This window comes from Gorilla gorilla, chromosome 5, assembly GCF_029281585.2.
Source record: "Gorilla gorilla gorilla isolate KB3781 chromosome 5, NHGRI_mGorGor1-v2.1_pri, whole genome shotgun sequence".
Taxonomy (NCBI): Eukaryota; Metazoa; Chordata; class Mammalia; order Primates; family Hominidae; genus Gorilla; species Gorilla gorilla.
The window spans coordinates 49630470-49654994 of NC_073229.2; the positions used below are offsets into that span (position 1 = coordinate 49630470).

At 56.3% G+C, this 24525-nt stretch overlaps 1 protein-coding gene across 10 annotated transcripts in view; it reads right to left on the bottom strand.

Annotated features, from left to right (window-relative positions):
• Positions 1 to 24525, bottom strand: part of LOC101147118 (tenascin-X-like) — a 57130-nt gene that overhangs the window by 585 nt on the left and 32020 nt on the right. For 5 of the 10 annotated variants that reach the window (XM_063707481.1, XM_063707480.1, XM_063707477.1 and 2 more), the window contains 24 exons: positions 23082 to 23378; positions 20415 to 20741; positions 19655 to 19978; positions 16325 to 16657; positions 14853 to 15176; positions 14117 to 14440; positions 11644 to 11967; positions 10926 to 11249; positions 8258 to 8617; positions 7529 to 7846; positions 5992 to 6270; positions 4433 to 4714; positions 3264 to 3584; positions 2639 to 2974; positions 2266 to 2388; positions 2008 to 2151; positions 1696 to 1815; positions 1434 to 1577; positions 1210 to 1340; positions 959 to 1091; positions 715 to 866; positions 526 to 622; positions 272 to 433; positions 31 to 194 (listed from right to left, as the gene is read on the bottom strand). In XM_063707481.1, the coding sequence (XP_063563551.1) occupies positions 31 to 194; positions 272 to 433; positions 526 to 622; positions 715 to 866; positions 959 to 1091; positions 1210 to 1340; positions 1434 to 1577; positions 1696 to 1815; positions 2008 to 2151; positions 2266 to 2388; positions 2639 to 2974; positions 3264 to 3584; positions 4433 to 4714; positions 5992 to 6270; positions 7529 to 7846; positions 8258 to 8617; positions 10926 to 11249; positions 11644 to 11967; positions 14117 to 14440; positions 14853 to 15176; positions 16325 to 16657; positions 19655 to 19978; positions 20415 to 20741; positions 23082 to 23378 (5843 nt within the window). Of the gene's footprint in view, positions 1 to 30; positions 195 to 271; positions 434 to 525; positions 623 to 714; positions 867 to 958; positions 1092 to 1209; positions 1341 to 1433; positions 1578 to 1695; positions 1816 to 2007; positions 2152 to 2265; positions 2389 to 2638; positions 2975 to 3263; positions 3585 to 4432; positions 4715 to 5991; positions 6271 to 6621; positions 6910 to 7528; positions 7847 to 8257; positions 8618 to 10925; positions 11250 to 11643; positions 11968 to 14116; positions 14441 to 14852; positions 15177 to 16324; positions 16658 to 19654; positions 19979 to 20414; positions 20742 to 23081; positions 23379 to 24525 lie in introns of all 10 variants that reach the window. The other 5 variants (XM_063707482.1, XM_063707473.1, XM_063707474.1 and 2 more) reach the window with 5 other exon arrangements.

Genomic DNA, 24525 nt, shown 5'->3' on the forward strand with positions numbered 1-24525 from the left:
CCAACTCTGAGCCGCCTCCCCACCCCTCACCTGATGGTCCACTGTGCTCCCGTAGAGCCCGTTGAGGTTGGCGTAGTGGCAGTTCCTGTACCACCAGGCCCCTCGGTAGGAGACAGCGCAGGAGATGAGCAAGTTATTGGGGTCCCGATCACGGGCAGAGAAGACACTGCCGCTGTGGTAGCTCATGGAGTCCCCTGGGCAGGGTGGAGGAAGGAGCCATGAGGGCCTCCCCTCCCAGCCTCACCCTCCCAGCCTCGCAGCCTCTGCTTACCTGCAGTGCCGTGGTAGCCCTCCAAGTGGAGGCGGTAGTACTCCGCAGCCGAGTCTACGCGGAAGGAGTCGTACTGGGCGAACACAGCCTCATCCCTAGCCCGCAGGTCCACGCGCATGGAGTAGTCACCTGCCTGCGTCAGGCTGTGCAGGGCCTCATTGCCTGGGGGTGGGAGACATGCCCTCATCAGGGTCCTGGTGTCCACAGGGCCCCCATCCCCATCCGTACTTCCCCAGTCCCTGTGAGGCACTGACCCAGCCAGAACTCTCCAGAGATGTTCCCAAAACCATGGGCATAGTCCTCCCAGTCCCTCCAGAAGTCTGTCTGTCCATCCATGCGGCGCTGGAACACCTAGGAAGCAAGTGGGGGCACCATCGGCCTCTGGCTCCCGGGGCAACAGCCCTTGCCCTGCACAGACCCCTGGGCTTCCCAATGCCACCCACCAGCCAGCCGCCCCCATCAGTCTCCATGTCGCAAAACACGTTCAGGGGCCGCTCGCGGTTGCCGTTGAGGAAGATGGTGCTGGTCCTGGAGGCACCGGCTCCGTTCTGCATCTCCTCCCTGCAGTCCCTGGGGAAGGGGATCCGCAGCCCACCTGGGAGAGGAGAGCAGGGGCCAGTTCTTTTCCAAGCCTTAGGCCCTGGCTGCCCACCCAGCCCCCGGCCCCCGGCCCGTGCGTCCAGGTACCCGTGGTGAAAGAGGTGGACACGGGCGGCAGGAGGCTCTGGCCCCACATGGCCTGGAGCCGTGCATTGTAGGGGGTGGAGGGAAAGAGACCGAGGAGCTGGTGAGATGTGATCCCTCCTGGGAGCAGGATCTCCTGTGGGACAGACAAGGGGGGGTCAGGGGAGAGGGAGGTGGAGACCCTCCGGGAGGGCCAGAGGCAGCACCTCCTGGAATCACCCAGGGAGGGGAGTTGGTCAGTGGGGCCGGGGCACCTGGGTCTGTCCACCAGGGGTGTTGAAGCTGAGCAGGTAGCCTGTGGGCCGGACTTGGGGCTCAGTCCAAGTGAGCAGGGAGGTGCGGGGGGTCACTTCCTTGGCCTCCAAGTCCCGAGGGGCCTCTAGCCCTAGGAGGGAAAGCAGGAAGAGGAGATGGGGATGAGGCCCATCCTGGCTCCCTCTACCTCCTCTCCCCGTCCCACACACCCCACAGACCCTACCTGTGGTGAAGGTGATGGTGGCTGGGGAAGTGAGGTTGGGGCCCCGCAGGCCACGCACTGTGGCAGTGTAGTTGGTGTGGAGGACAAGGTCATGCAGGGGGTAGTCCACCGCGCTGCCTGGGGTCTCGGCCTGCAGAGGCGGGGCTGGGAGTGTAGATAGGGGCATCAAGGCCTGCCCCCTCCATCCTCGGCCAGAGTCCAGCCTCCCCCCTGCAATCCCCACCCTGAACAAGTCCCCTCCAGAGGCCTCAGCCCTGCTCACCCCCAGGGGCTGTGACCTGGACGTCATAGGTGTCTACAGGATTCTGGGGGGGCTTCCAGTGCAGCACGGCGAATCCCTCGGTCAAGTTCAGTGCACGCAACTGCGTGGGACCGTCAGGAACTGGGGGAAGGGGAGGGGCTCAGAGGGGTCCCCGCTGCTCTCTCTACTCCGTGCCTCCCCAGACTCCACTGGCCTCCCGTCCGCAATCGGAGCCTCCACCACCTCCCTTTCACCCTGCTCGCTCTCTCTCAACTCCGACCCATGCAGTTTTCTTGGCTCCCACCTCTTGCCCCGGGTCCCAGTCCATCTCACCCGTGGTGAGGAAGCCTGTGAGAGGCTCACTCTCCTCAAAGCCTCGGACGGAGACCACGGTCACCTCGTAGCGAGCGCCTGGGATCAGCCCCTGGAGTTTCTGGGTCCGGGCCTGGCCGTCCACCTGCACACTCTGCGGCTCCCCTGAAAACATTGGGGATCGAGGGTTACCCAGGGAACCGCAGGGCGGCTGGAGGGTGGGCAGAGTGCAGGGGGGAGAGGAAATGCGAGGCGACGAGCACATGGCAAAGGCACCACCTCCATCCGCCAGCTGGTACGAGACTTTGAAGCTGTCCGCCCGGGATGGTGGGGGCATCCAGTTGACCTTGGCTGAGGTCTCCCTGATTTCACTGAATTGGAGGTCACGGGGGCTCTCCAGAACTGCAGAGGGGTCAAGGAACAATGATGCAGGCAGGGGCAGGGAGGCTCCTCCCTACGAGTCCCCCCCTCGCCTCTGCTCCAGCACAGGCTCACCACCCCTTTTCCTCTAGTCCCCAGGAATGGAAGTCGCTCTGCAGATTCCTCCAGGCCCACCACCAACTCGCCCACCCCCACCGCTGGCTGAGGCACTAGGTCCCCCCGTGAAGTACAAAGACCCCCACTTTGGGGCAGAGTGTGTGTGGGTCCTTACCTGGGCTGAGGGTGCGGGCGGTTCCCTGGATGCTGTCGGCCTTGTGGGGTCCTCGCAGCCCATACAGTGTCAGGCTGTACAGAGTCCCGGAACGCAGGTCCCGGAGCACGGCCGAGTGCCGCGTCCCCGGCACCATCAGCTCGCGCTGCAGCAGTGGACGCGGATGCGGCTCCAGAGTGCTTGGTGATGGAACCCCAAAGCGGAGCAGGAAGGAGTCGAAGGCCCCAGGTGGGGCCTCCCAGTTGAGCCTCAGTGAACTGGTGGTCACGTCAGTCACAGACAGCTGGGACAGGCGGGGCCTTGACTCTGCTGAGGTCTGACCAGCAGGGGCCGGCCCTGCACGGAGTGGGTGGGGGAGAAGGGATTGGAGACAGAAGCACACCAGCTTGGTGACCCAGAGCACGTCCCTTCCACCCCCCTCCCTGCCCCTGTTTCTCTATCTGTAACCAAGGACTTGCAGCCACAGGGGGGTCCTGTGGGGCAGAGCTAAAGGCCACTCGCATCCAGCCCATCCATCCTCTCTCCCTGGTACCCGCCTCACGCTCTTTCCCTGCGACCACCACTTCTGAGCCCCCGTTTCTCCCTTCCGAGTCCTAGACTAGAGGCCGGAGACGCCTGGTGGTACCTGTGGTGCCCTCAGCTGAGAGGGGCCCCAGGCGCTTCCCTTCATGGAGGCCATAGAGGAGGAACCTGTAGGGGGTGCTGGGCTCCAGGCCTGAGATGAGGATCTTGCTCTGGTCGCCGTCCACGAGCAAGGCCTGGGGCTGCCCGTTCGTGTCCTCATACTGGACCACGAAGGAATCAAAGGGGCCCTGGGCCACGCTCCACGAGAGGCGCATGGAGTCTGGGGTTGTGTCGGTCACGGTCAGCACTCCTAGGCGGGGCTCTTCAGGAGGCTCAGGGGCCTCTGGGGCTAACTCTGGGGCTGGTGTGTCCTCTTCTGGGGCTGCATGGGAGAAGCCCAGGGGAGAATCTGAGTGAGGGGCGCCATGGGGTGCTCCATTTTTATCTTCCAGGCTTGGCCCAAGGCTGAGGTGGGAAGTTTACAGGTCCAGGCCCAGTCAGACAATGAAGTCGCTGTGGCCTCGTGACTCCTGCGAGCTCCCGCGCTGTCTGAGTCAGGTGCTCGCTTCCCCCTTCCACACCCCGGTGTCCTGCCGAGCCCACCTCCAGATATCACAGGCTCTGGCCCCACCCATGCCGGGACACATTCACTGAGCTTGAGGAGTGTGGTGCTCCCTTCTGAGAGAAGCTGAGGGTGGAACTGGCTGGTTGAGGTGACTGGCAAATCCCACCAGCCGTGCCGTGGTCAGGCCTGTCTGAGGTGGGCATCAGCGAGCTCTGGAAGAGGAGCCTGTACCACAAATGCAGCCACTGCTGTTGGTTTCTGTGTCCCCACTCATTTTGTTTTCCAGTGATGTTCCTCTTAAGAAAATGCTCCTGACTCATCCACGGCAGGGAGGTTTGCCGCTATCTGGACAAGGCCACCCTTCGGGGAGGCGACAGCTGCCCCAGCGAATAATGAGGAGCAGCGGCAGTGATGGGGCAGAGTCGGGGCTGGGAGATTAGAGAGCCCCTGCCAGGGCCTTTCCCTCCCGCCTGGCCTGGCTCCTGCTCTGGACTCCTTGATGGATGTTGAAGCCCACAGGGCTGCAGACTCCTCCTCCTTCCTGGGGACAGGCCAGGGCGCCCCACTCCGGCCTGCCCACTCCTGCAGTCATCTTTGTCTTCAGCCCAAATGCACAAGGAAACCCACACAAGCTGGCTTGCTATAGCCAGGCACAGCAGCCTCACCTGTCATTCCCAGGGCAGAGACCGGGCCCAGGCGCTTTCCCCCGAGGAGCCCGTAGAGCAGAAACTTGTATTTCTTGCCAGGCTCTAGGTCCTCTACGGTGACTGCGCGCTGGTCTGCGGCCACAGGCACTGCCCTGGGCTGCCCGTCCGTGTCCCTGTACTGGACCACGAAGGAGTCAAAGGGGCCCTGGGCCACCGTCCAGGACAGGCGCAGAGAGCTGGAGGTCTCCTCAGCCACGGTCAGTTCCCCCAGGTGGGGAGGTAGCTCCTTCTCCAGGGGAGCTGTGCAGAGGGAGGAGGGAAAGCTCTTAGTCACATGCTGCCTTTGCCTAAGCCCTGGCAGCCTCCCGGAGGTGTGAGGTTCTGGGACAGGGTCCCTCCAGTGTAGCCCCAGGGACAGCTCCTTGAGGAGACACACAGGCCTGCTCCCACCATGCCCCACAGGAATGAGGGAGAACAGCCCCCTCCTCCTCTGGAGGCTGCTGCCCAAACTCCTTCCTGCCCTGCCCCTTCCCTGCTGTGATCGAGGGTGCGCCAAATTCATTACAGATCATCTCCCGAGGGATGGGTGGCTGGGGGTGCAGAGAGGGCCTTTGTTTACCCTGACCCCCAGCCCCTGAGCAGGAATGAGGCCAGAGCTGAGAGAGACTCCCCGGAGGTCTCTGGGTTGTCAGGGAGACACCCCAAACATCGAGAGCTGGTCTGGGCAGCCGGCCAATGCACGGCTCTCATCACTGCCAGGCTGTGACCTCCCCCTTGTCCCCTTGTGGCCATCAGCCTGAACATCCGTGCCTCCTGCTTCCCCAGCCCCACACCGACCCCACTGGGCCGGGGCAGCCAGGGTGGGGCAGGGAGAAGACAGGGGATTAGCTGGGAGAACAGAGGGCAGAGCAGAGGCTTGCCCGGGTGGGGCTGGGGCCGATGGGTGGGGGTCTGTACCCCGTCCCCACAGTGAGGGTTTGGGAAGAGAATTACGGAGTCCCAGGGACCCAGGCCCAGACTGGCCGGCTGCTCTGTCCTCCTCTGGGCATAGTGACTCATGGTCGTGGGAGTGGGGTGAGGGTCGGTGACCCACCACACCCCTTCCTCAGGGGGCTGAGTCATAGGCACAGTGACACCAGGTTTTTCCATCGTCTTTCCGTAGCCAAGCCCTCCCTTGTCTTCCACCGCTCGCCTCCGAGTCAGGGAGGAGGGAGGAGGATGGGAACCACTACTGAGTCCAGCGCCATTCCCAGCATTATGCAGGTGAGGACACCGAGGTCCCAGGGATGAAGCGGCTTGTCCATGGTCACCCTGGCAAAGGCTAGGACTGGAACTGGAACACAGATCTGCTGGCCCCAAAGCCCGTGTCCCTTTTATTTCCTCAGCAGTCAGCGAATGAAAGGAAGTAATGCATATGCTTCAGAACTGTGCCTGACACACAGAGGGACTCATTTTCGGAGTTAAGATGGTTGTGTCAGGGCTGATAGAGGGAATCTCACGGGAAGGCTGCAGGGCCAGCTCTGAGGGCTCGGATGAGAGGCAGCTCTGGAAAAGGTGGAGGCTGGACTGGGACTCACCTGTGGTGCTGTCAGCAGAGATGGGGCCCAGTCGCTTCTTGCCTGACAGACCATAGAGCAGGAACCTGTATTTCCTTCTGGGCTCCAGGCCCTGGACTGTGACCTCCCGCTGGTTGGCTGCCACCGGCACCACCTGGAGCCGACCATCCTTATCCTTGTACTGGACCACGAAGGAGTCGAATTCGCCCTCAGGGACCGTCCACGAGAGGCCCACGGAGTCAGGGGTCGCATCTGTCACAGTCAGCTCCCCCAGGCGGGGAGACGGTTTGGTGTCTGGGGCTGGAAAAGACAGTGAGGTGCATGGAGAGTGGGACGGAGGCAAAGGGGCCGCGGAGCTTCCTGGTCTGCTATGGCTCTGTGAGCCGGTCCCAGGAACAGGAGGGTGACTGGGCCAGGAGTAGGAATAAAAGAGGAGCCAGACAAGAAAGCAAGTGTCCCCTGGGGTGCAGGGAAAGTAGGGAGAGGGATGAGTGTGAGTGGGAGAGGAGAGCTCAGGGCCTGGGTTTTCCTGGACCCAATAAATCAGTGGGTGCTGAGGACTGGAGTGTGGAGCACAGAAACGTGAAATTCCAACTGGTGCCACAAGGGGGCGAAGGCTCTGGCCGCGGGAGGCCTCCAGCCCTCACTCACAGGTCCTGGCCTCCACAGGGACTGGGCCGTGGCGTTTCCCATTCTGGAGTCCAAAGAGCAGGAACTTGTACTTGCGGGCCGGGTCCAGCCCCGAGACGGCGACCGCTCGGAGGTCTCCGCTCACAGGCACTGCCTGGGGCTGCCCCTGCGCGTCCCTGTACTGCACCAGGAAGGAGTCAAAGGGGCCCTGGGCCACTGTCCATGAGAGGCCCACTGAGTCCGAGGTCACGGCCGCCACCGCCAGCTCCCCCAGGCGGGGCTCCACCGGCAGTGGTGTGGGCAGGGGCGCTGAAAAGAGCAGAGCAGGCCCATGGGTCAGGAGGCAGGACCCTGCGCAAGGGAGGCAGTGCTCTCCCAGGACTGGAGTGAGCATTTCTTAGCGGCCTCCTCTAAAACGCTTGTTTTAGAATCTGTGCCCTGCATTGCTGTAAGCAGCTCACAAACAGTGGTGCATTTAACCCTCGCACAACATATGAAGTGGGTGCCGTTATTATCATCACCCCAACTTTGCAGGAATCTGAAGCACAAGGTTAGGAAACGCCTGCAAAGTCGCACAATCACTACATTCGAAGGCACATGCAGATCTGGGCAGCTGGATCTGAAGCACTTTCTGAGCCACTAAAATACTCCTTAAGGGAGCCTGAAGACTAACAAATGAGCACACGAGCAACCTGGAGGTTCCAGATCACGATGGGAGAAGGAAGCTACAACAAACAGGGCATGGACTACCTGCCCATCTGACTCCACACAGTCTCCATGAATCCAAGGATGAGGCAGGATCATTAGCAACATGGGAGAAAAGACAGAAACCTAGAGGCCCAGTCATAACAGGTGCCAAGATCCAAAGGAGAAACACAAAGGGGCTGCAGAGGTAAACCTGGGGACGAGGGCCTGTCCCCCCACTCACCCGTGATGCCCACGGTGGACACTGGGCCCACGCGCTGCCCCTCGTGGAGGCCGTACAGATGCATCTTGTATTTGCGCCCGGGCTCCAGGCCCCCCACGGTGACCTCGCTCTCCTCGCCCCTGACATGCACCGCCTGGGGCCGCCCGTCCCTGTCCTTGTACTGCACGGTGAAGGAGTCGAAGCGGCCCTGGGGGACGGTCCAGGAGAGGCTCAGCGAGTCAGGGGAGGATCCTGTCACTGTCAGCTCCCCCAGGAGCGGCTCCTCAGGGGCCTCCGGGGCCTCAGTGCTGGGTTCTGTGGGGCTGGGGGTCTCTTCCTCTGCAGCGGAGAAGGAGGGAGAGAGAGTGAGGGGGATGTCCTTGGGTCCTGGGGAAAAGGAGGGAGAAGCCAAGGCTATGACTGGGGGACCTGAGGTCATTTCAGAGAAGCCCATTCTTGGGGCCGGGTGGTCCTGCTCAACTGACAGCTAACACAAATAACAAGTTCCAGGGTAAGCTGTGGGGGACCTGGCCCAGCCACCAGCACAGCAAAACTCCTGATGGCCCCTCCCTGCTCAGGGGGAGCCAGGGGTCAACCACATAGGAAGGCCCAAGGGGAGCCCCAGTCCCAACCACAAGCAGGTCTGTGGTGCTGACCAGACCCCTGTCCCATTCCCCACCAGTCATCACCAAAGAGCAAGAGGGTGACCCTCCCACAGCTCCCACCCTGGGGCTCCCATCATTCACTCACCCGTCACCCCAGTGACAGAGATGGGGCCCACGCGCTGGCCACCGTGGAAGCCGTACAGGTTCATCTTGTATTTATGGTCTGGCTCCAGGCCTGAGATGGTGACCCCGTCCTCGTGCCCCGGCACCCGCACCGCCTTGGGCTGCCCATCCCCATTCCTGTACTGGACCAGGAAGTGGTCAAACTGGCCCTCGGGAACCGTCCAGGACAGGCTGAGGGAGTCGGGGGTGGCATCTGTCACGGTCAGCTCCCCCAGGCGAGGCTTGATGGGGGGCTCAGGGGTCATGGTGGGCACTGCTTGGGTGGTCTCGGCTTCATCCTCTGGAGCTGGACAGACACGTGTGGGGACAGTGAGGTCCCTGGCTCCTCAGTTCAGCATAGAAAGGATGTGTCACAAAACACAAAGTGCCCAAGAGCAGGACGATGCTGCCCACAGCGCCTCCAGCACAGCTCTTCATCCTCTCCTCTCCTGCGGCCTTTCCTATCCCTCACCCTGACCCCCCTGCCCTCGGCCCCCACCTCACCCCCACCTCCCAACACCCAGGCCACCTCTCCCTGTCCCTCCAGCACCGCCTCTCTTATGAGCACAGCTCCACTCGGCCTCTGCACCCTTAGCCTCCCTGCACTGGGGTCTCTTCGCCATCTTTTGTTCACTGGGCTTCTGTCTTTGCTCCGCAACAAGCTCAGCACACTCCTCCCGAGGCCAGAGCCTGGGGTGTGTTCCTGGATCCAGCTCCTCACCAGCTGCCAGCAGCCTCAGAGCATCTTTACCCTGAATTCCCCTGGATACCTTCCTACCCCACCTCCAGTCCCCGATCCTAGTTTAAGCCACTGTCACCTCTCACCAGGGCCACCAACTGCCTACTGGCCTCCCTGCCTCCAGGCTCCCTGCCACCCCATCCCCATCTTTAGCCCCCACAGATGAGCTTCACACAGGCACAGCTGCTGGGGCCATCTCAGCACAGACCTGGGCAATCACATCCTCATCCCTGGGAGACCCCAGGCCTCCTCTGCTCCCACACTTCAGGACTATCTATTCACTGCAAAGGACACCCCACTCAATCCTCAGTACTTCTCACACACCATGCTCTTTCTAGCCTCCTGGCCTTTGCACCACCTGTGCTGATCTGACACGCTTCACCTTCTCTCTAAAGCTGTCACCAAGCTAAGGCCTGCCTGGCCTCAGATCCTGACTGTCCCCTGAGTATCCACAGGTAGGGTGGTTTAGGTATTCCTGCCTGGCTCTGGGCTTCTTGTCACATGCTCACCCGCCTTTGCTTTCTTACTGGTCCACAGCCTGTCCCCCATGACGTTAGCCCCATTAGGACAGGAACTTTTCCCATTAGGACAGGAACCCTAACTCTGAGCCTAACCTCTGTGAGGATTCATGAATGCAAGAAAAATTCGCTTCAACAAATTCTAAGAGAGTTTCCAAATCTGTTACTGGGAGGGGCTTTGCTACAAAGGTGTTCTGTGATTTGCACATAAATATTCATAGCAGCATTATTCTTGATAGCTAAGAGGTGGAAGCAACCCAGGTGTCCATCAATGGATGAAAGGATGAGCAAAGTGTGGTCTGTATGTGTAAAACGAAACATTATTCAGCCTGAAAAGGAAGGAAGTTCTGGCCAGGTGCAGTGGCTCTTGCCTATAATCCCAGCACTTTGGGAGGTCAAGGTGGGAGACTCGCTTGAGGCCAGGAGTTTGAGACCAGCCTGGGCAACATACCGAGACCCCTATTGCCACAGAAAATAAAATAAAAAGGAAATTCTGACTGATGCTATGACATAGATGAACCTTAAAGACATTGTATTTAATGAAATGAACCATTCAAAAAAGACAAATATTGTATGATTGCACTTATATGAGGTACCTAGAGTCAAATTCATAGAGACAGAGAGTAGAATGGTGTTGCCAGGGGCTGGGGCAAGGGGAGAGTGGGAGTTCGTGTCTAGTGGGTAGGAAGTTTCAGTGTGGGAAGAGGAGTTCTGTAAGTGGAGGGTGACAGTCCACAGCAATGTGAGTGGACTTCATGCTGGACTGCATACTAGAAAGCGATTAGAATGGTGAATTATGTCAAGTGTACTTTACTACAATAAAAAACAACAAAAAAAGTGTGTTCCTTGGACCAGTGGCATCAAGATAGATGAGAATCTTGTTAGAAATGGATGGTCGGCTGGGTGCCGTGGCTCACGCCTATGATCCCAGCACTTTGGGAGGCCGAGGAGGGCAGATCACGAGATCAGGAGATTGAGACCATCCTGGCTAACACGGTGAAACCCATCTCTACTAAAAATATGAAAAAATTAGCTGGGCGTGGTGGCGCACGCCTGTAGTCCCAGTTACTCAGGAGGCTGAGGTAGGAGAATCACTTGAACCCAGGAGGCAGAGGTTGCAGTGAGCCGAGATTGAGCCACTGTACTCCAGCCTGGGTGACAAAGCGAGACTCTATCTCAAAAAAAAAAAAAAAAAAAAAGAAAGAAAGAAATGCATGGTCTCTTGCCCTAGGCCAAACCTGCTGAATCCAAATCTGCTTTTTAACAAAAATCTCCAGGCATTTGGATACACAAAGGAAGGAATACTCTTCAGAGTATGTTTTCACGAAGACTGGAGAGACAGCAGTGTCTTCCAGGGCCATCTTCCCCACCTCGCCTCACTCACACTTACTCACCTGTCACACCCACAGCGGACACTGGGCCCACACGCTGCCCCTCGTGGAGGCCGTACAGGTGCATCTTGTATTTGCGCCCGGGCTCCAGGCCCCCCACGGTGACCTCGCTCTCCTCGCCCCTGACACGCACCACCTGGGGCCGCCCGTCCCTGTCCTTGTACTGCACGGTGAAGGAGTCGAAGTGGCCCTGGGGGATGGTCCAGGAGAGGCTCAGCGAGTCAGGGGAGGATCCTGTCACTGTCAGCTCCCCCAGGAGCGGCTCCTCAGGGGGCTCCGGGGCCTCCGTGCTGGGTTCTGTGGGGGCGGGAGTTTCTTCCTCTGCAGCTGAGAAGAGGGGACAGAGAAGGTGAGGCAGCTTCCCTGGGGGATGTCCTTGGGTCTTGTGAGGAAGGAGAGCGAAGCTGTGGCCATGAGTGGGGGTCCTGAGGTCAGCTTGGAGAGGCCCATCTTTGGAGCTTGGTGGTCTTGCTCAGTTTACAGTCAACACACATGACAAGCTCTGAGGTCAGTGCTGGGGAACTTGGGACAGCCACCAACAGAGCTCACAGGGCCCTTCTCCACCCAGGAAGACCTGTCAGTCCTCAGGGAAGTGGGGAAAGACAAAAAAGTACCATGGCTCAGCCAAGAGCAGAGGGGCTTCCTGGGCCAGTTCACCCATGACCAGAGAAAGGGAGACCCTCCCACAGGCCCCACTCTGGGGCTCCCATCGTACACTCACTCGTCACCCCAATGACAGACACGGGGCCCACGCGCTGGCCACCGTGGAAGCCGTACAGGTTCATCTTGTACTTGTGGTCTGGCTCCAGGCCTGAGATGGTGACCCCGTCCTCGTGCCCCGGCACCCGCACCGCCTTAGGCTGCCCGTCCCCATTCCTGTACTGGACCAGGAAGTGGTCAAACTGGCCCTCGGGAACCGTCCAGGACAGGCTGAGGGAGTCGGGGGTGGCATCTGTCACGGTCAGCTCCCCGAGGCGAGGCTTGTTGGGGGGCTCAGGGGTCATGGTGGGCACTGCTTGGGTGGTCTCGGCTTCATCCTCTGGAGCTGGACAGACACGTGTGGGGACAGTGAGGTCCCTGGCTCCTCAGTTCAGCATAGAAAGGATGTGTCACAAAACACAAAGTGCCCAAGAGCAGGACGATGCTGCCCACAGCGCCTCCAGCACAGCTCTTCTTCCTCTCCTCTCCTGCGGCCTTTCCTATCCCTCACCCTGACCCCCCTGCCCTCGGCCCCCACCTCACCCCCACCTCCCAACACCCAGGCCACCTCTCCCTGTCCCTCCAGCACCGCCTCTCTTATGAGCACAGCTCCACTCGGCCTCTGCACCCTTAGCCTCCCTGCACTGGGGTCTCCTCGCCATCTTTTGTTCACTGGGCTTCTGTCTTTGCTCCACAACAAGCTCAGCACACTCCTCCCAAGGCCAGAGCTTGGGGCGTGTTCCTGGACCCAGCCCCTCACCAGCTGCCAGCAACCTCAGAGTACCTCTCCCCCGAGTTTCCCTGGATACCTTCCTCCCCCACCTCCAGTCCCCAATCCTAGTTTGAGCCACTGTCACCTCTCACCAGGGCCACCAACTGCCTACTGGCCTCCCTGCCTCCAGGCTCCCTGCCACCCCATCCCCATCTTTAGCTCCCACGGATGAACTTCACACAGGCACAGCTGCTGGGGCCATCTCAGCACAGACCTGGGCAACCACATCCTCATCCCTGGGAGACCCCAGGCCTGGTGAGTGGTCCCCTCCTCTGCTCCCACACTTCAGGATGATCCACCAACTGCAAAGGACACCCCACTCAATCCTCAGTGTCTCTCACACACCATGCTCTTTCTAGCCTCCTGGCCTTTGCACTAGCTGTGATGATTTGACATGCTTCACTTCCTCTCCAAAGCTGTCATCAAGCTAAGGCCTGCCTGGCCTCAGGTCCTGGCTGTCCCCTGGGTACTTGAGGGCAGGGTGACTTCACTGTCCCTTCCCAATCCTGGCTTGGCTCCTGGGCTCCACATGCTCATCCTTCTTTGCTTACTTTCCGGTTTTCTGCTTGTGCCCACAACTGTGAGCCCCATGAAAACATGAACTTGTGTGTGTCACTTTCCAGCTTCCGCCTATGAAAGAAAAAAGCAGCCCTGACACCCGTGAGCTGCCCTTTCCCTCTGCCAGGCCACAGCTGCTTGGGGCTGGCCTGGCACAGTCTGGTCTTGGCGTGGTCCAATTGAACAGACAATTTCATGGAACATCAACATCAGACTAGGCCATTTGTCAGTAGGATGGATCAAGACAAGAACAAGGCCAGTCTGTGATCATGTCTCAGTAAGGATGAACTCTAACATTTTCCAAAGCACAAAAATAACCAAACATCACCCATCCAGCTAATCTGAGTGATAGCTGCTTCTTTACCAGTGGCAGCTTTGGCCTTGCTCTAGTTGACCTCCCCAAAGATAAGACTTAGTGAGACACCCGGTAATAGGGTTATCCCTTCTTCCTGACAGCGTCTAATACAGAGCAAAAGCTTGCTTCCTTAAATGCTGTCCTAAAACACCAAACACAAGCCCAGTTCCTTAACAATCTCTTTCTAAAGCCTCTTCCTAAGTCACCCCACAGTCCTCCTGCACTGCATGGAGCATAATTCCATCCGTTCAATTTTAGGTGAGTTTCTGGAGGTCGTTGGCCAGAGGACACTGATACCCTAAAATTACAGTGCCCGGATCAGGGCAAGGAATTCTTTGCTGAATGGACAAATTGGCCCATTGGAGGGAAAGGTCTGTCCCTATTCCCATTCCAATAGTGGGCTTCCAGAGTGTGCAGTCGACGTGCTGCCCCTCACTGCCTTCTCTCTTCCTTCACGGCCCCCAGTCAACTCCACAGAGAAAGCACACTACCAGGAATCAGGGACGCAGAAAAATTCTCTTCAACAGATTTCAAAAGAGGGTCCAATTCCTTTGTCGTGAAGAACTTTGCTACTCAAGGGGCATGATCATGGGCCAGCAGCATCCGCATCATTTCTTGTTGGAAATGCAGAATCTGTGGCCCTAGCCCAAACCTGTTGAACCCCAATCTGCCTCTTAGCAAGATCCCCAAGCATGGAAACGTGCAAAAGAAGCCCGGCTGGTGAGAATATTTTTGTTTTCATGAAGTTGCAGTGAAAGCAACATCTTCTAGGGCCATCTTCCCCACTCTACCTCACTCACAAACACTCACCTGTCACACCCACGGTGGACACCGGGCCCACACGCTGCCCCTCGTGGAGGCCGTACAGGTGCATCTTGTATTTGCGCCCGGGCTCCAGGCCCCCAACGGTGACCTCGCTCTCCTCGCCCCTGACACGCACCACCTGGGGCCGCCCGTCCCTGTCCTTGTACTGCACGGTGAAGGACTCGAAGTGGCCCTGGGGGACGGTCCAGGAGAGGCTCAGCGAGTCAGGGGAGGATCCTGTCACTGTCAGCTCCCCCAGGAGCGGCTCCTCAGGGGGCTCCGGGGCCTCAGTGCTGGGTTCCGTGGGGCTGGGGGTCTCTTCCTCTGCAGCTGAGAAAAGGAGATATAGACAGGATGCCAGGTCCCTGGGGGATGTGCTCAGGTCTTCAAGGGAAGGAGGGAGAAGCCAAGGCTATGACTGGGGGACCTGAGGTCATTTCAGAGAAGCCCATTCTTGGGGCCGGGTGGTCCTGCTCAACTGACAGCTAACACACATGACAAGTTCCAGGGTCAGCTGCGGGGGACCTGGGACAGTCACCAGCACAGCAAAACTCCTGATGGCCCCTCCCTGCTCAGGAGGAGCCAGGGGTCAGCCTCAGAGGAAAGCCCAAGGGGAGCCCCAGCCACAAGCAGGTCTGTGGTGCTGACCAGACCCCTGTCCCATTCCCCACCAGTCATCACCAAAGAGCAAGAGGGTGACCCTCCCACAGCTCCCACCCTGGGGCTCCCATCATTCACTCACCCGTCACCCCAATGGCAGACACGGGGCCCACACGCTGGCCACCGTGGAAGCCGTACAGGTTCATCTTGTATTTATGGTCTGGCTCCAAGCCTGAGATGGTGACCCCGTCCTCGTGCCCCGGCACCCGCACCGCCTTAGGCTGCCCGTCCCCATTCCTGTACTGGACCAGGAAGTGGTCAAACTGGCCCTCGGGAACCGTCCAGGACAGGCTGAGGGAGTCGGGGGTGGCATCTGTCACGGTCAGCTCCCCGAGGCGAGGCTTGATGGGGGGCTCAGGGGTCATGGTGGGCACTGCTTGGGTGGTCTCGGCTTCATCCTCTGGAGCTGGACAGACACGTGTGCGGACAGTGAGGTCCCTGGCTCCTCAGTTCAGCATAGAAAGGATGTGTCACAAAACACAAAGTGCCCAAGAGCAGGACGATGCTGCCCACAGCGCCTCCAGCACAGCTCTTCATCCTCTCCTCTCCTGCGGCCTTTCCTATCCCTCACCCTGACCCCCCTGCCCTCGGCCCCCACCTCACCCCCACCTCCCAACACCCAGGCCACCTCTCCCTGTCCCTCCAGCACCGCCTCTCTTTTGAGCACAGCCCCACTCGGCCTCTGCACCCCTGGCCTCCCAGCACTGGGGTCTCTTCGCCATCTTTTGTTCACTGGGCTTCTGTCTTTGCTCCGCAACAAGCTCAGCACACTCCTCCCAAGGCCAGAGCCTGGGGTGTGTTCCTGGATCCAGCTCCTCACCAGCTGCCAGCAGCCTCAGAGCATCTTTACCCTGAATTCCCCTGGATACCTTCCTACCCCACCTCCAGTCCCTGATCCTAGTTTAAGCCACTGTCACCTCTCACCAGGGCCACCAACTGCCTACTGGCCTCCCTGCCTCCAGGCTCCCTGCCACCCCATCCCCATCTTTAGCTCCCACGGATGAACTTCACACAGGCACAGCTGCTGGGGCCATCTCAGCACAGACCTGGGCAACCACATCCTCATCCCTGGGAGACCCCAGGCCTGGTGAGTGGTCCCCTCCTCTGCTCCCACACTTCAGGATGAGATACTCACCGCAAAGGACACCCCACTCAATCCTCAGTGCCTCTCACGTGCCATGCTCTTTCTAGCCTCCTGGCCTTTGCACCAGCTGTGATGATCTGACACACTTTACCTTCTCTCTAAAGCTGTCACCAAGCTAAGGCATGCCTGGCCTCAGGTCCTGGCTGTCCCCTGGGTACCCATGGGCAGGGTGACTTAGGCGTCCCTGTCTGGTCCTGACCTGAGCCCTGGGCCTCCCTATCACATGCTCACCCGCCTTTGCTTCATTTGCTGGATTGCAGCCTGTCTCTCCATGACATGTCTTTCCATAATGTTGCTATATTCCTTTCACTGTGAGCCCCATCAAGACAGAAATATGTATAGGAAAATGGTAGAGAAGGGCACATTTTCTAGGGCTGTCTTCCAACCCTGCCCCACCCACACTCACTCACCTGTGACGCCCACGGCAGACACCGGGCCCAGGCGCTGCCCCTCGTGGAGGCCGTACAGGTGCATCTTGTACTTGCGCCCAGGCTCCAGGCCCCTCACAGTGACCTCGCTCTCCTGGCCCCCAACACGCACCGCCTGGGGCCGCCCGTCCCTGTCCTTGTACTGCACGGTGAAGGAGTCAAAGCGGCCCTGGGGGACGGTCCAGGAAAGGCTCAGCGAGTCAGGGGAGGATCCTGTCACTGTCAGCTCCCCCAGGAGAGGCTCCTCGGGGGGCTCTGGGGCCTCTGTGCCTGGTTCTGTAGGGCTGGGGGTCTCGTCCACATCCTCTTGTGGGGCTGAAAGGTAATATAGGGGGATACAGAGTTTAAGGGTTTAAGGGCGACTTGCTTTGCTGGTGCTGTCAACAGAGGTCATACATCAAATGCGCCCCTCCAGAGCAGGCTGAGGGCTGGGGCAGCTTTGTGTTCGCCATTCAGTGACTCTTGGAATAAGAGCCGGTGAGGTATCCCCGAGCCCCCGGCCTGTACTGCTGGCAGAGCTGCACTGTTAGAAACCTCCAGAAGGCAACTGAGACATAGTGTCAGGAGCCAAAGTAATTCTCATTTCCTTTGACCCAATAATCCCAGTTCTGGGCATCTGTCCAAAGAAAATTATTAAAGCAGGAAAAAGTTATAGCATGGAAGAACTCACGATGGGGTTACTCATGACAGCAGATGTGTCAGGAACACAAATGACCCGTAGAAGATGATTAATTTTGTTATAGTGCTTTCACCGCAACGCATCAAATAACCATTGAAACGATGATGAATGCTGGTTGTGTAGCCGCGAGGTGAATGATTACAATGTACTTGTGTACAAAAAAGGAAGAGCCAAGAACTTTATGAACACTGATTGCAACTTTAAAACACGCTCTGCATGCAAAATACAGGAAGGGAATGTGCACTACACACATTGTTATTAATGCTGGCAGCTGGGGGAGAAAGTAGGACTATGAGATTCTTGTTTTCTGTTTTTCAAGCTTTCCACATAATGTTGCTGTATTATTTTCACTAGAAAAACATGGGCTAAAAAAGAAATTCTGGGCTGGGAGCAGTGGTTCACGCCTGTAATCCTAGCATTTTGGGAGGCCGAGGCGGGTGGATCACCTGAGGTTGGGAATTCGAGTCTAGCTTGGCCAATATCATGAAACCCGGTCTCTACTGAAAATACAAAAATTAGCCAGGCGTGGTGGCATGCACCTGTAATCCCAGCTACTCAGGAGGCTGAGGCAGGACAATCACTTGAACCTGGGAGGCAGAGGTTGCAGTGAGCTGAGATCACACCACTGCACTCCAGCCTGGGCAACAGAGTGAGACTGTCTCAAAAAAAAAGAAAGAAAGAAAGAAAGAAATTCTGGGCTACAACAATTAATAATCGAGTGTGGGGTGGGGGTGGGGTAGCAATACAGATGGAACAGGAGGGGCAGGGGTGGGTCCCTCAGCCTGTCCTCTGTCAGTTCTGTGGTTCCCCACAGTGGAGATAGGAACACAAAACTGAACGTAGACCAGGACAGCTTACCCCCAGAGTGTGAATTTTTCTAATGTTCATTTTCCAATAATTTCCCTATTCCCCCTGTTTCCCAACACTCAGATGGTCCTCTGAACATGCATATGGAAATGAGGCCTCTCCCCCAGGAATTGGGGATGCCGAGTGAGAGTGCTTCCTCTGTCTGGATGGCCTTTGGGAGATGAGCTCGCACCTCACTTGGTGTCACAGAGGTGGCGACCTGCCCTGCAAGAGACCGCCTCTCAGCAGGGCTGATTCTTCCCCATTGGTAGGAATTCTCGAAAAATACTCTAAGCCAGGCATAACAACCTGGCTGAGGATGACTTAGAAAAGGCAGCCTGACTGAACATTTGGAATTCAATTAACCTCATGATCTCCACCCCTCCAATTTCTTATGGACTAGAAATTTTGAACTTCCTCATAATTAGAAATGAAATAAGTCTGGCTGGGCGCGGTGGCTCACGCCTGTAATCCCAGCACTTTGGGAGGCCGAGGCGGGCAGATCACCTGAGGTCAGGAGTTTGAGCAGCCTGACCAACATGGAGAAACTCCCTCTCTACTAAAAATACAAAATTAGCCAGATGTGGTGGCGCATGCCTGTAATCCCAGCTACTCGGGAGGCTGAGGCAGGAGAATCGCTTGAATCCAGGAGGCAGAGGTTGTAGTGAGCCGAGATCACGCCATTGCACTCCAGCCTGGGTGACAAGAGCGAAACTTCATCTCAAAAAAAAAAGAAGGAAATAAATGAAATAAGCCGCAAGAGTGATAGAGGAGTAGGACAGATGGAGTGTAAAGAAGGAGAAGACATTATATATTTTCTCTTTTCCCTTTCCCTGATTGTAAAAGAAATGTTTGCCATTTAAGAAAATTTGGACTATGCAGAATAGAATAATACAGAAAAAAATGTGCTGGAACATTCTATTCTATCTAACAAATCAGGCAACCCGTGGGATGTGTTTCTTTCCACTCTTCTTGCCATGCCTGTTACTTTCAAATGGTTGTGATTAGCATCCTTACAAAAATTTGGGCTCCTTTTTCTTCTTTTTTGAGACTGAGTTTGGCTGTATCTGCCAGGCTGGAGTGCAGTGGTGATCTCGGCTCACTGCATCCTCTGCCTCCCGGGTTCAAGCAATTCTCGTGCCTCCACTTCCCAAGTAACTGGGATTACAGGCATGTGCCACCATGCTTGGCTAATTTTTGTAGTTTTAGTAGAGATGGGGTTTCACCATGTTGGCTAGACTGGTCTGGAACTCCTGACCTCAGGCGATCAGCCCGCCTTGGCCTCCCAAAGTGCTGGGATTACAGGCGTGAGCCACTGTGCCCAGCCTAGGCTCTCTTTTTTCAATGTAACATTATAAAGTAAGGGTCTTATGTTAAAACATTTCAGTGGCGGCATAATAGCTCTTTTTATAGATGTTGCCTAAATTATTTAGTCATCCCAACGTGGTTTGACGTTGGATTGTTTCTCTTGTGTGCATTTGTGTATGTGGTTATAACAAAGAATGCTGTTATTAAGATGGAAAGAAAGGAAAATTCTCGTAAGTCAGGCTTGGTGTGCACCTGACATATTTCACTCTTGGAGGTTATCAGTGGTTGACCATTAGAGGGAGGCCACACCAAAGTGAACAAGCAAACCGCTAGCATAGGCCACAGCCACAGGGCACAGAGGGAGGGCAGGACACAGGAGACAAGTATGGACCCACAGGGCTTGGTGAAAGGGCACAGCAGTAAACCAGGTACCCATGAGGGAAAGGTGGTTACCCCCTGAGACTCCAAGCACTACTCACCAGTCACGCCCACAGTGGACACCGGGCCCACGCGCCGCCCCTCGTGGAGGCCGTACAGGTGCATCTTGTATTTGCGCCCAGGCTCCAGGACCCCCACAGTGACCTCGCTCTCCTCGCCCCTGACACGCACCACCTGGGGCCGCCCGTCCCTGTCCTTGTACTGCACGGTGAAGGAGTCGAAGCGGCCCTGGGGGACGGTCCAGGAGAGGCTCAGCGAGTCAGGGGAGGATCCTGTCACTGTCAGCTCCCCCAGGAGCGGCTCCTCAGGGGGCTCCGGGGCCTCAGTGCTGGGTTCTGTGGGGCTGGGGGTCTCTTCCTCTGCAGCTGAGAAAAAGGGACACAGAGAGGATGGCAGGGTCCCTGGGGGATGTGCTCACGTCGTGGGGAAAAGGAGGGAGAAGCCTATGACTAGAGGACATATGAAATAGCCAAGGCTATGACTAGGGGACCTGAGGTCAGTTCAGAGAGGCCCATTCTTGGGGTCCTGCTCAGCTGACAGCTAACACACATGACAAGTTCCAGGGTCAGCTGTGGGGGACCTGGCACAGCCACCAGCACAGCAAAACTCCCAATGGCCCCTCCCTGCTCAGGGGGAGTCAGGAGTCAACCACATAGGAAGGCCCAGGGGGAGCCCCAGCCCCAGCCACAAGCAGGTCTGTGGTGCTGACCAGACCCGTCCCATTCCCCACCCTTCATCACCAAAGAGCAAGAGAGTGACCCTCCCATGGCTCCCACCCTGGGGCTCCCATCATCCACTCACCTGTCACCCCGATGGCAGACACGGGGCCCACGCGCTGGCCACCGTGGAAGCCGTACAGGTTCATCTTGTACTTGTGGTCTGGCTCCAGGCCGGAGATGGTGACCCTGTCCTCATGTCCTGGCACCCGTGTTGCCTTGGGCTGCCCATCCCCATTCTTGTACTGGACCAGGAAGTGGTCAAACTGTCCCTCGGGAACCATCCAGGACAGGCTGAGGGAGTCAGGGGTCGCATCTGTCACGGTCAGCTCCCCCAGGCGAGGCTTGATGGGGGGTTCAGGGGTGGGAGGTTCTGTCGAGGCTGGGGCCATTTCTTCATCCTTTCCTGGGGCTGCATCAGAAAACAGAATGGGTGGGCGTGCCTGGTGGGCCTCCTTTTAACCAAGGGACTCTGGGATTCTCTTAGACACACCAAGGGCTCACGGTCTGGATGCTGGTGCCCCAAGCTTAGAATATCATTTTTCTGCTTTGAATGTTCAGTTAACACCACACCTGTGGTGAAGTCATGATGCTCAGGTGGCATCCCTGTGATGCTCAGTGTGCAGGCCTGGAACCCTTAGGAGCTGCCAAGCAAATTTGTTTTGCAGGACAGAATTGATGCTTTATAAGAACACCAACCAGGGCCGGGTGTGGTGGCTCAGGCCTGTAATCTCAGCACTTTGGGAGGCCGAGGCGGGCGGATCATGAAGTCAGGAGACTGAGACCATCCTGGCTAACACTGTGAAACCCCGTCTTTACTAAAAATACAAAAAATTAGCCAGGCGTGTTGGCGGGCACCTGTAGTCCCAGCTACTCAGGAGGCTGAGGCAGGAGAATGGCATGAACCCAGGAGGTGGAGCTTGCGGTGAGCCGAGATCACGCCACTGCACTCCATCCTGGGAGACAGCGAGACTCCTTCTCAAGAAAAAAACAAACAAAAACAAACAAACAAACAAACAAAAAAACAGCAACCAGGGCCGGGCGTGGTGGCTCAGGCCTGTAATCCCAGCACTTTGGGAGGCCGAGGCGGGTGGATCACCTGAGGTCAGGAGCTTGAGACCAGCCTGGCCAACATGGCGAAATCCTGTCTGTACTAAAAATACAAAAATTAGCCAGATGTGCTGGTGCATGCCTGTAATCCCAGCTACTCGGAAGGCTGAGGCAGGAAAATTGCTTGGACCCGGGAGGCAGAGGTTGCAATGAGCTGAGATCGCACCACGGCACTCCAGCCTGAGAGCCTGGGTGACAGAGTGAGACTCCATCTCAAAATAAAGAAAAAAAAAAAAAAAGAAAACAAAGAACACCAACCAAACACAACAGGCAAGTTGTATCAGGAGGTTCATCCACCTGGGCTTGGAAATTCCACCTAATCCTGAGCATTTTTAGAAACCAACTTAGATTTTATAGCTGAGGGTAGAGAGATGAGACCACATGAGGGCACCTTTGCAGCTGAGTTGTTTCTGGACCTTGCAGTAGCTCTGCTAACTTACGGCAGAGAGAGCACCTCCAGTGATGCCAGTTCTTTTGGCCCGTGTGAAATCAATTGCTTTGTTTTCATTGATTTCTTTAATCTTTTCTGCTCTTCATAGGGTTTTATTCTGCCTTGATAGTGGTATTACAAATTCATCACATTTCATTTGTCTGTTCTTTTTGAGAACTGAGTCTTAAGCATCTAGGGGGTAACAGCTATAAAAGAGCTTACAAAAGCATCAAAGAGCCGAGTTACAGGGTAATGAAGGGAAAATGCCTTATTAAGTTGTGCACATGGCCAATATTTACAATTAAAGTAATAGTATCCATGTTAACAGGATTCAGTGTTGTTTTAAAAATAAATGGGTATTAATTTGGGGGCTTAGAGAACACATACAATTTTTCCCACTGAAATCAGTGATAATTATGAGAATTTGCCTTAAGCGGTTTTCAGGAACTACCTACCTTCCTCAGAAGGGAAAGACTGCAGTTATCTCTCATTGTGTGTGAGAGCCAAGCCACACTCCCACCCACCCTTCATGACAGGTATGGTTATTCCTTCTTTACAGATGAGGAAAAGGATGTACAGAGAGGTTGTGTTTCTGTTTTTTGTTTGCTTGTTTTGTTTTTTTGAGACAGAGTCTCACTCTGTCACACAGGCTGGAGCGCAGTGGCTCGATCTTGGCTCACTGCAACCTCCGCCTCCTGGGTTCAAGCGATTCTCCTGCCTTAGCCTCCCGAGTAGCTGGGACTACAGGCATGTGCCACCACACTCAGCTAATTTTTGTATTTTTAGTAGAGATGGGGGTTTCACGATGTTGGCCAGGCTGGTCTCGAACTCCTGACCTCAGGTGATCTGCCCCCTTCGGCCTCCCAAAGTGCTGGGATTACAGGCGTGAGCCACCGTGCCCAGACAGGTTGTGTGAGTCTCTTGAGGACACACAGCTCAAATGGGCTGAGGCTATGGTCAACCCCAGGTGTGCCTCAGTCTGTGTTATTTTCCTGGTCCCCCACTTCTTTGGGAACCCAAAAAGCCCATGTGTAACGGGCAGAAGACCTGGGGCAATACCAAAGGCTCGGAGTGAAGGCACCAGCAGAACCATTCCCAGGAGCCTGGGAGGCTTGGTCTCAGGGAAAGTAAAATAAAGCCACCAGATACTGACAATAAAGGGGAAACTGAGTCTAGTTCAGGGCAGGGCCCAGTGCCCTACTGCACACTCACCAGTTAAACCAACAGCAGACACGGGGCCCACGCGCTGGCCACCGTGGAAGCCGTACAGGTTCATCTTGTACTTGTGGTCTGGCTCCAGGCCCGAGATGGTGACCCCATCCTCGTGTCCCGGCACCCGCACCGCCTTGGGCTGCCCGTCCCCATTCTTATACTGGACCAAGAAATGGTCAAACTGGCCCTCGGGGACTGTCCAGGAGAGGCTGAGGGAGTCGGAGGTGATGTCTCTCACTGTCATCTCCCCTAGGCGCAGCTTTGCAAGAGGAGCATCAGGGGACTCCTCTTCGGGGGCTAGGAAGAGATAGAAACAGAACCTTTTCTCTTGCTGCAAGGAGGTGTTGAGGCCCCAGCTGTCTTGAATTCAGGTCAGAAGGTGGGCCCAGTCTGGCCCTAACTTAAGATCGATTTCTGATTATAATCATAATCAGATTTTGTGGCTTCCTTATGGTCCCTCAACCACGCCAGGCAGCCTCCTACCTCAGTACTTTTACAATAACTGTTCCCTCTACCTAAATGTTCTTTCCCCAGATATCTTCATGGCTCATCCCCACACTTCCTTTAAGTCTTTGTTCAAAAGCCACCTTCTTCTGTGGGCCTTCCCTGATTACTCTATTTAAAATTTCAGTTTTCTCAATTGCAATGTATCCTCCTTCTATAGACCTGATTTCAGCAACAAATTGGGAAACAATGATTATGAGACACTCGGGAGACTGTAGCACTACCTGGATACTTGATATCAAGGCATGATTTTTCACTTATCAAGGTATGCTAATTGTATTGTGGAATTTTATTATTTATTTATTTATTTCTTGACACAGAGTCTCACTCTGTCTCCCAGGCTGGAGTGCAGTGGCGCGATCTTGGCTCACTGCAACCTCCACCTCCTGGGTGCAAGCAATTTCTTGTGCCTCAACCCCCGCCAAGTAGCTGGGACTACAGGCACGTGCCACCACGCTCCGCTTTTTTGTACTTTTTAAATTTTTTTATTATTATTATTTTTTTTAGTAGAGACGGGGTTTCACCATGTTGGTCAGGCTGGTCTCGAACTCTTTACCTCAAGTGATCCACCTGCCTTGGCCTCCCAAAGTGCTGGGATTACAAGCGTGAACCACCTCACCTGGCCATATTGTGGATTTTTTAAAAATAATTTTTTTAAAAAGAGATATACCTTTAAATATTTAGTGATGAAAGCATAGGACGTCTGTGGTTTGTTTTAAAATACTGCAGTAGTATAACCACACAATGCAATACTGTTTGGCAATAAAAAGCAGTGTAGTGGCTGAGAGAGAGCAGGTGGCTCATGCCTGCTATCCCAGCACTTTGTAAGGCCCAGGCAGGAGGATTCCTTGAAGCCAGGAGTTTGATATCAGCCTGGGTAACACTGTGAGACCCCATCTCTACAAAAAAAATTTTTTTAATTAGCTGAGTGTGGTGGCGA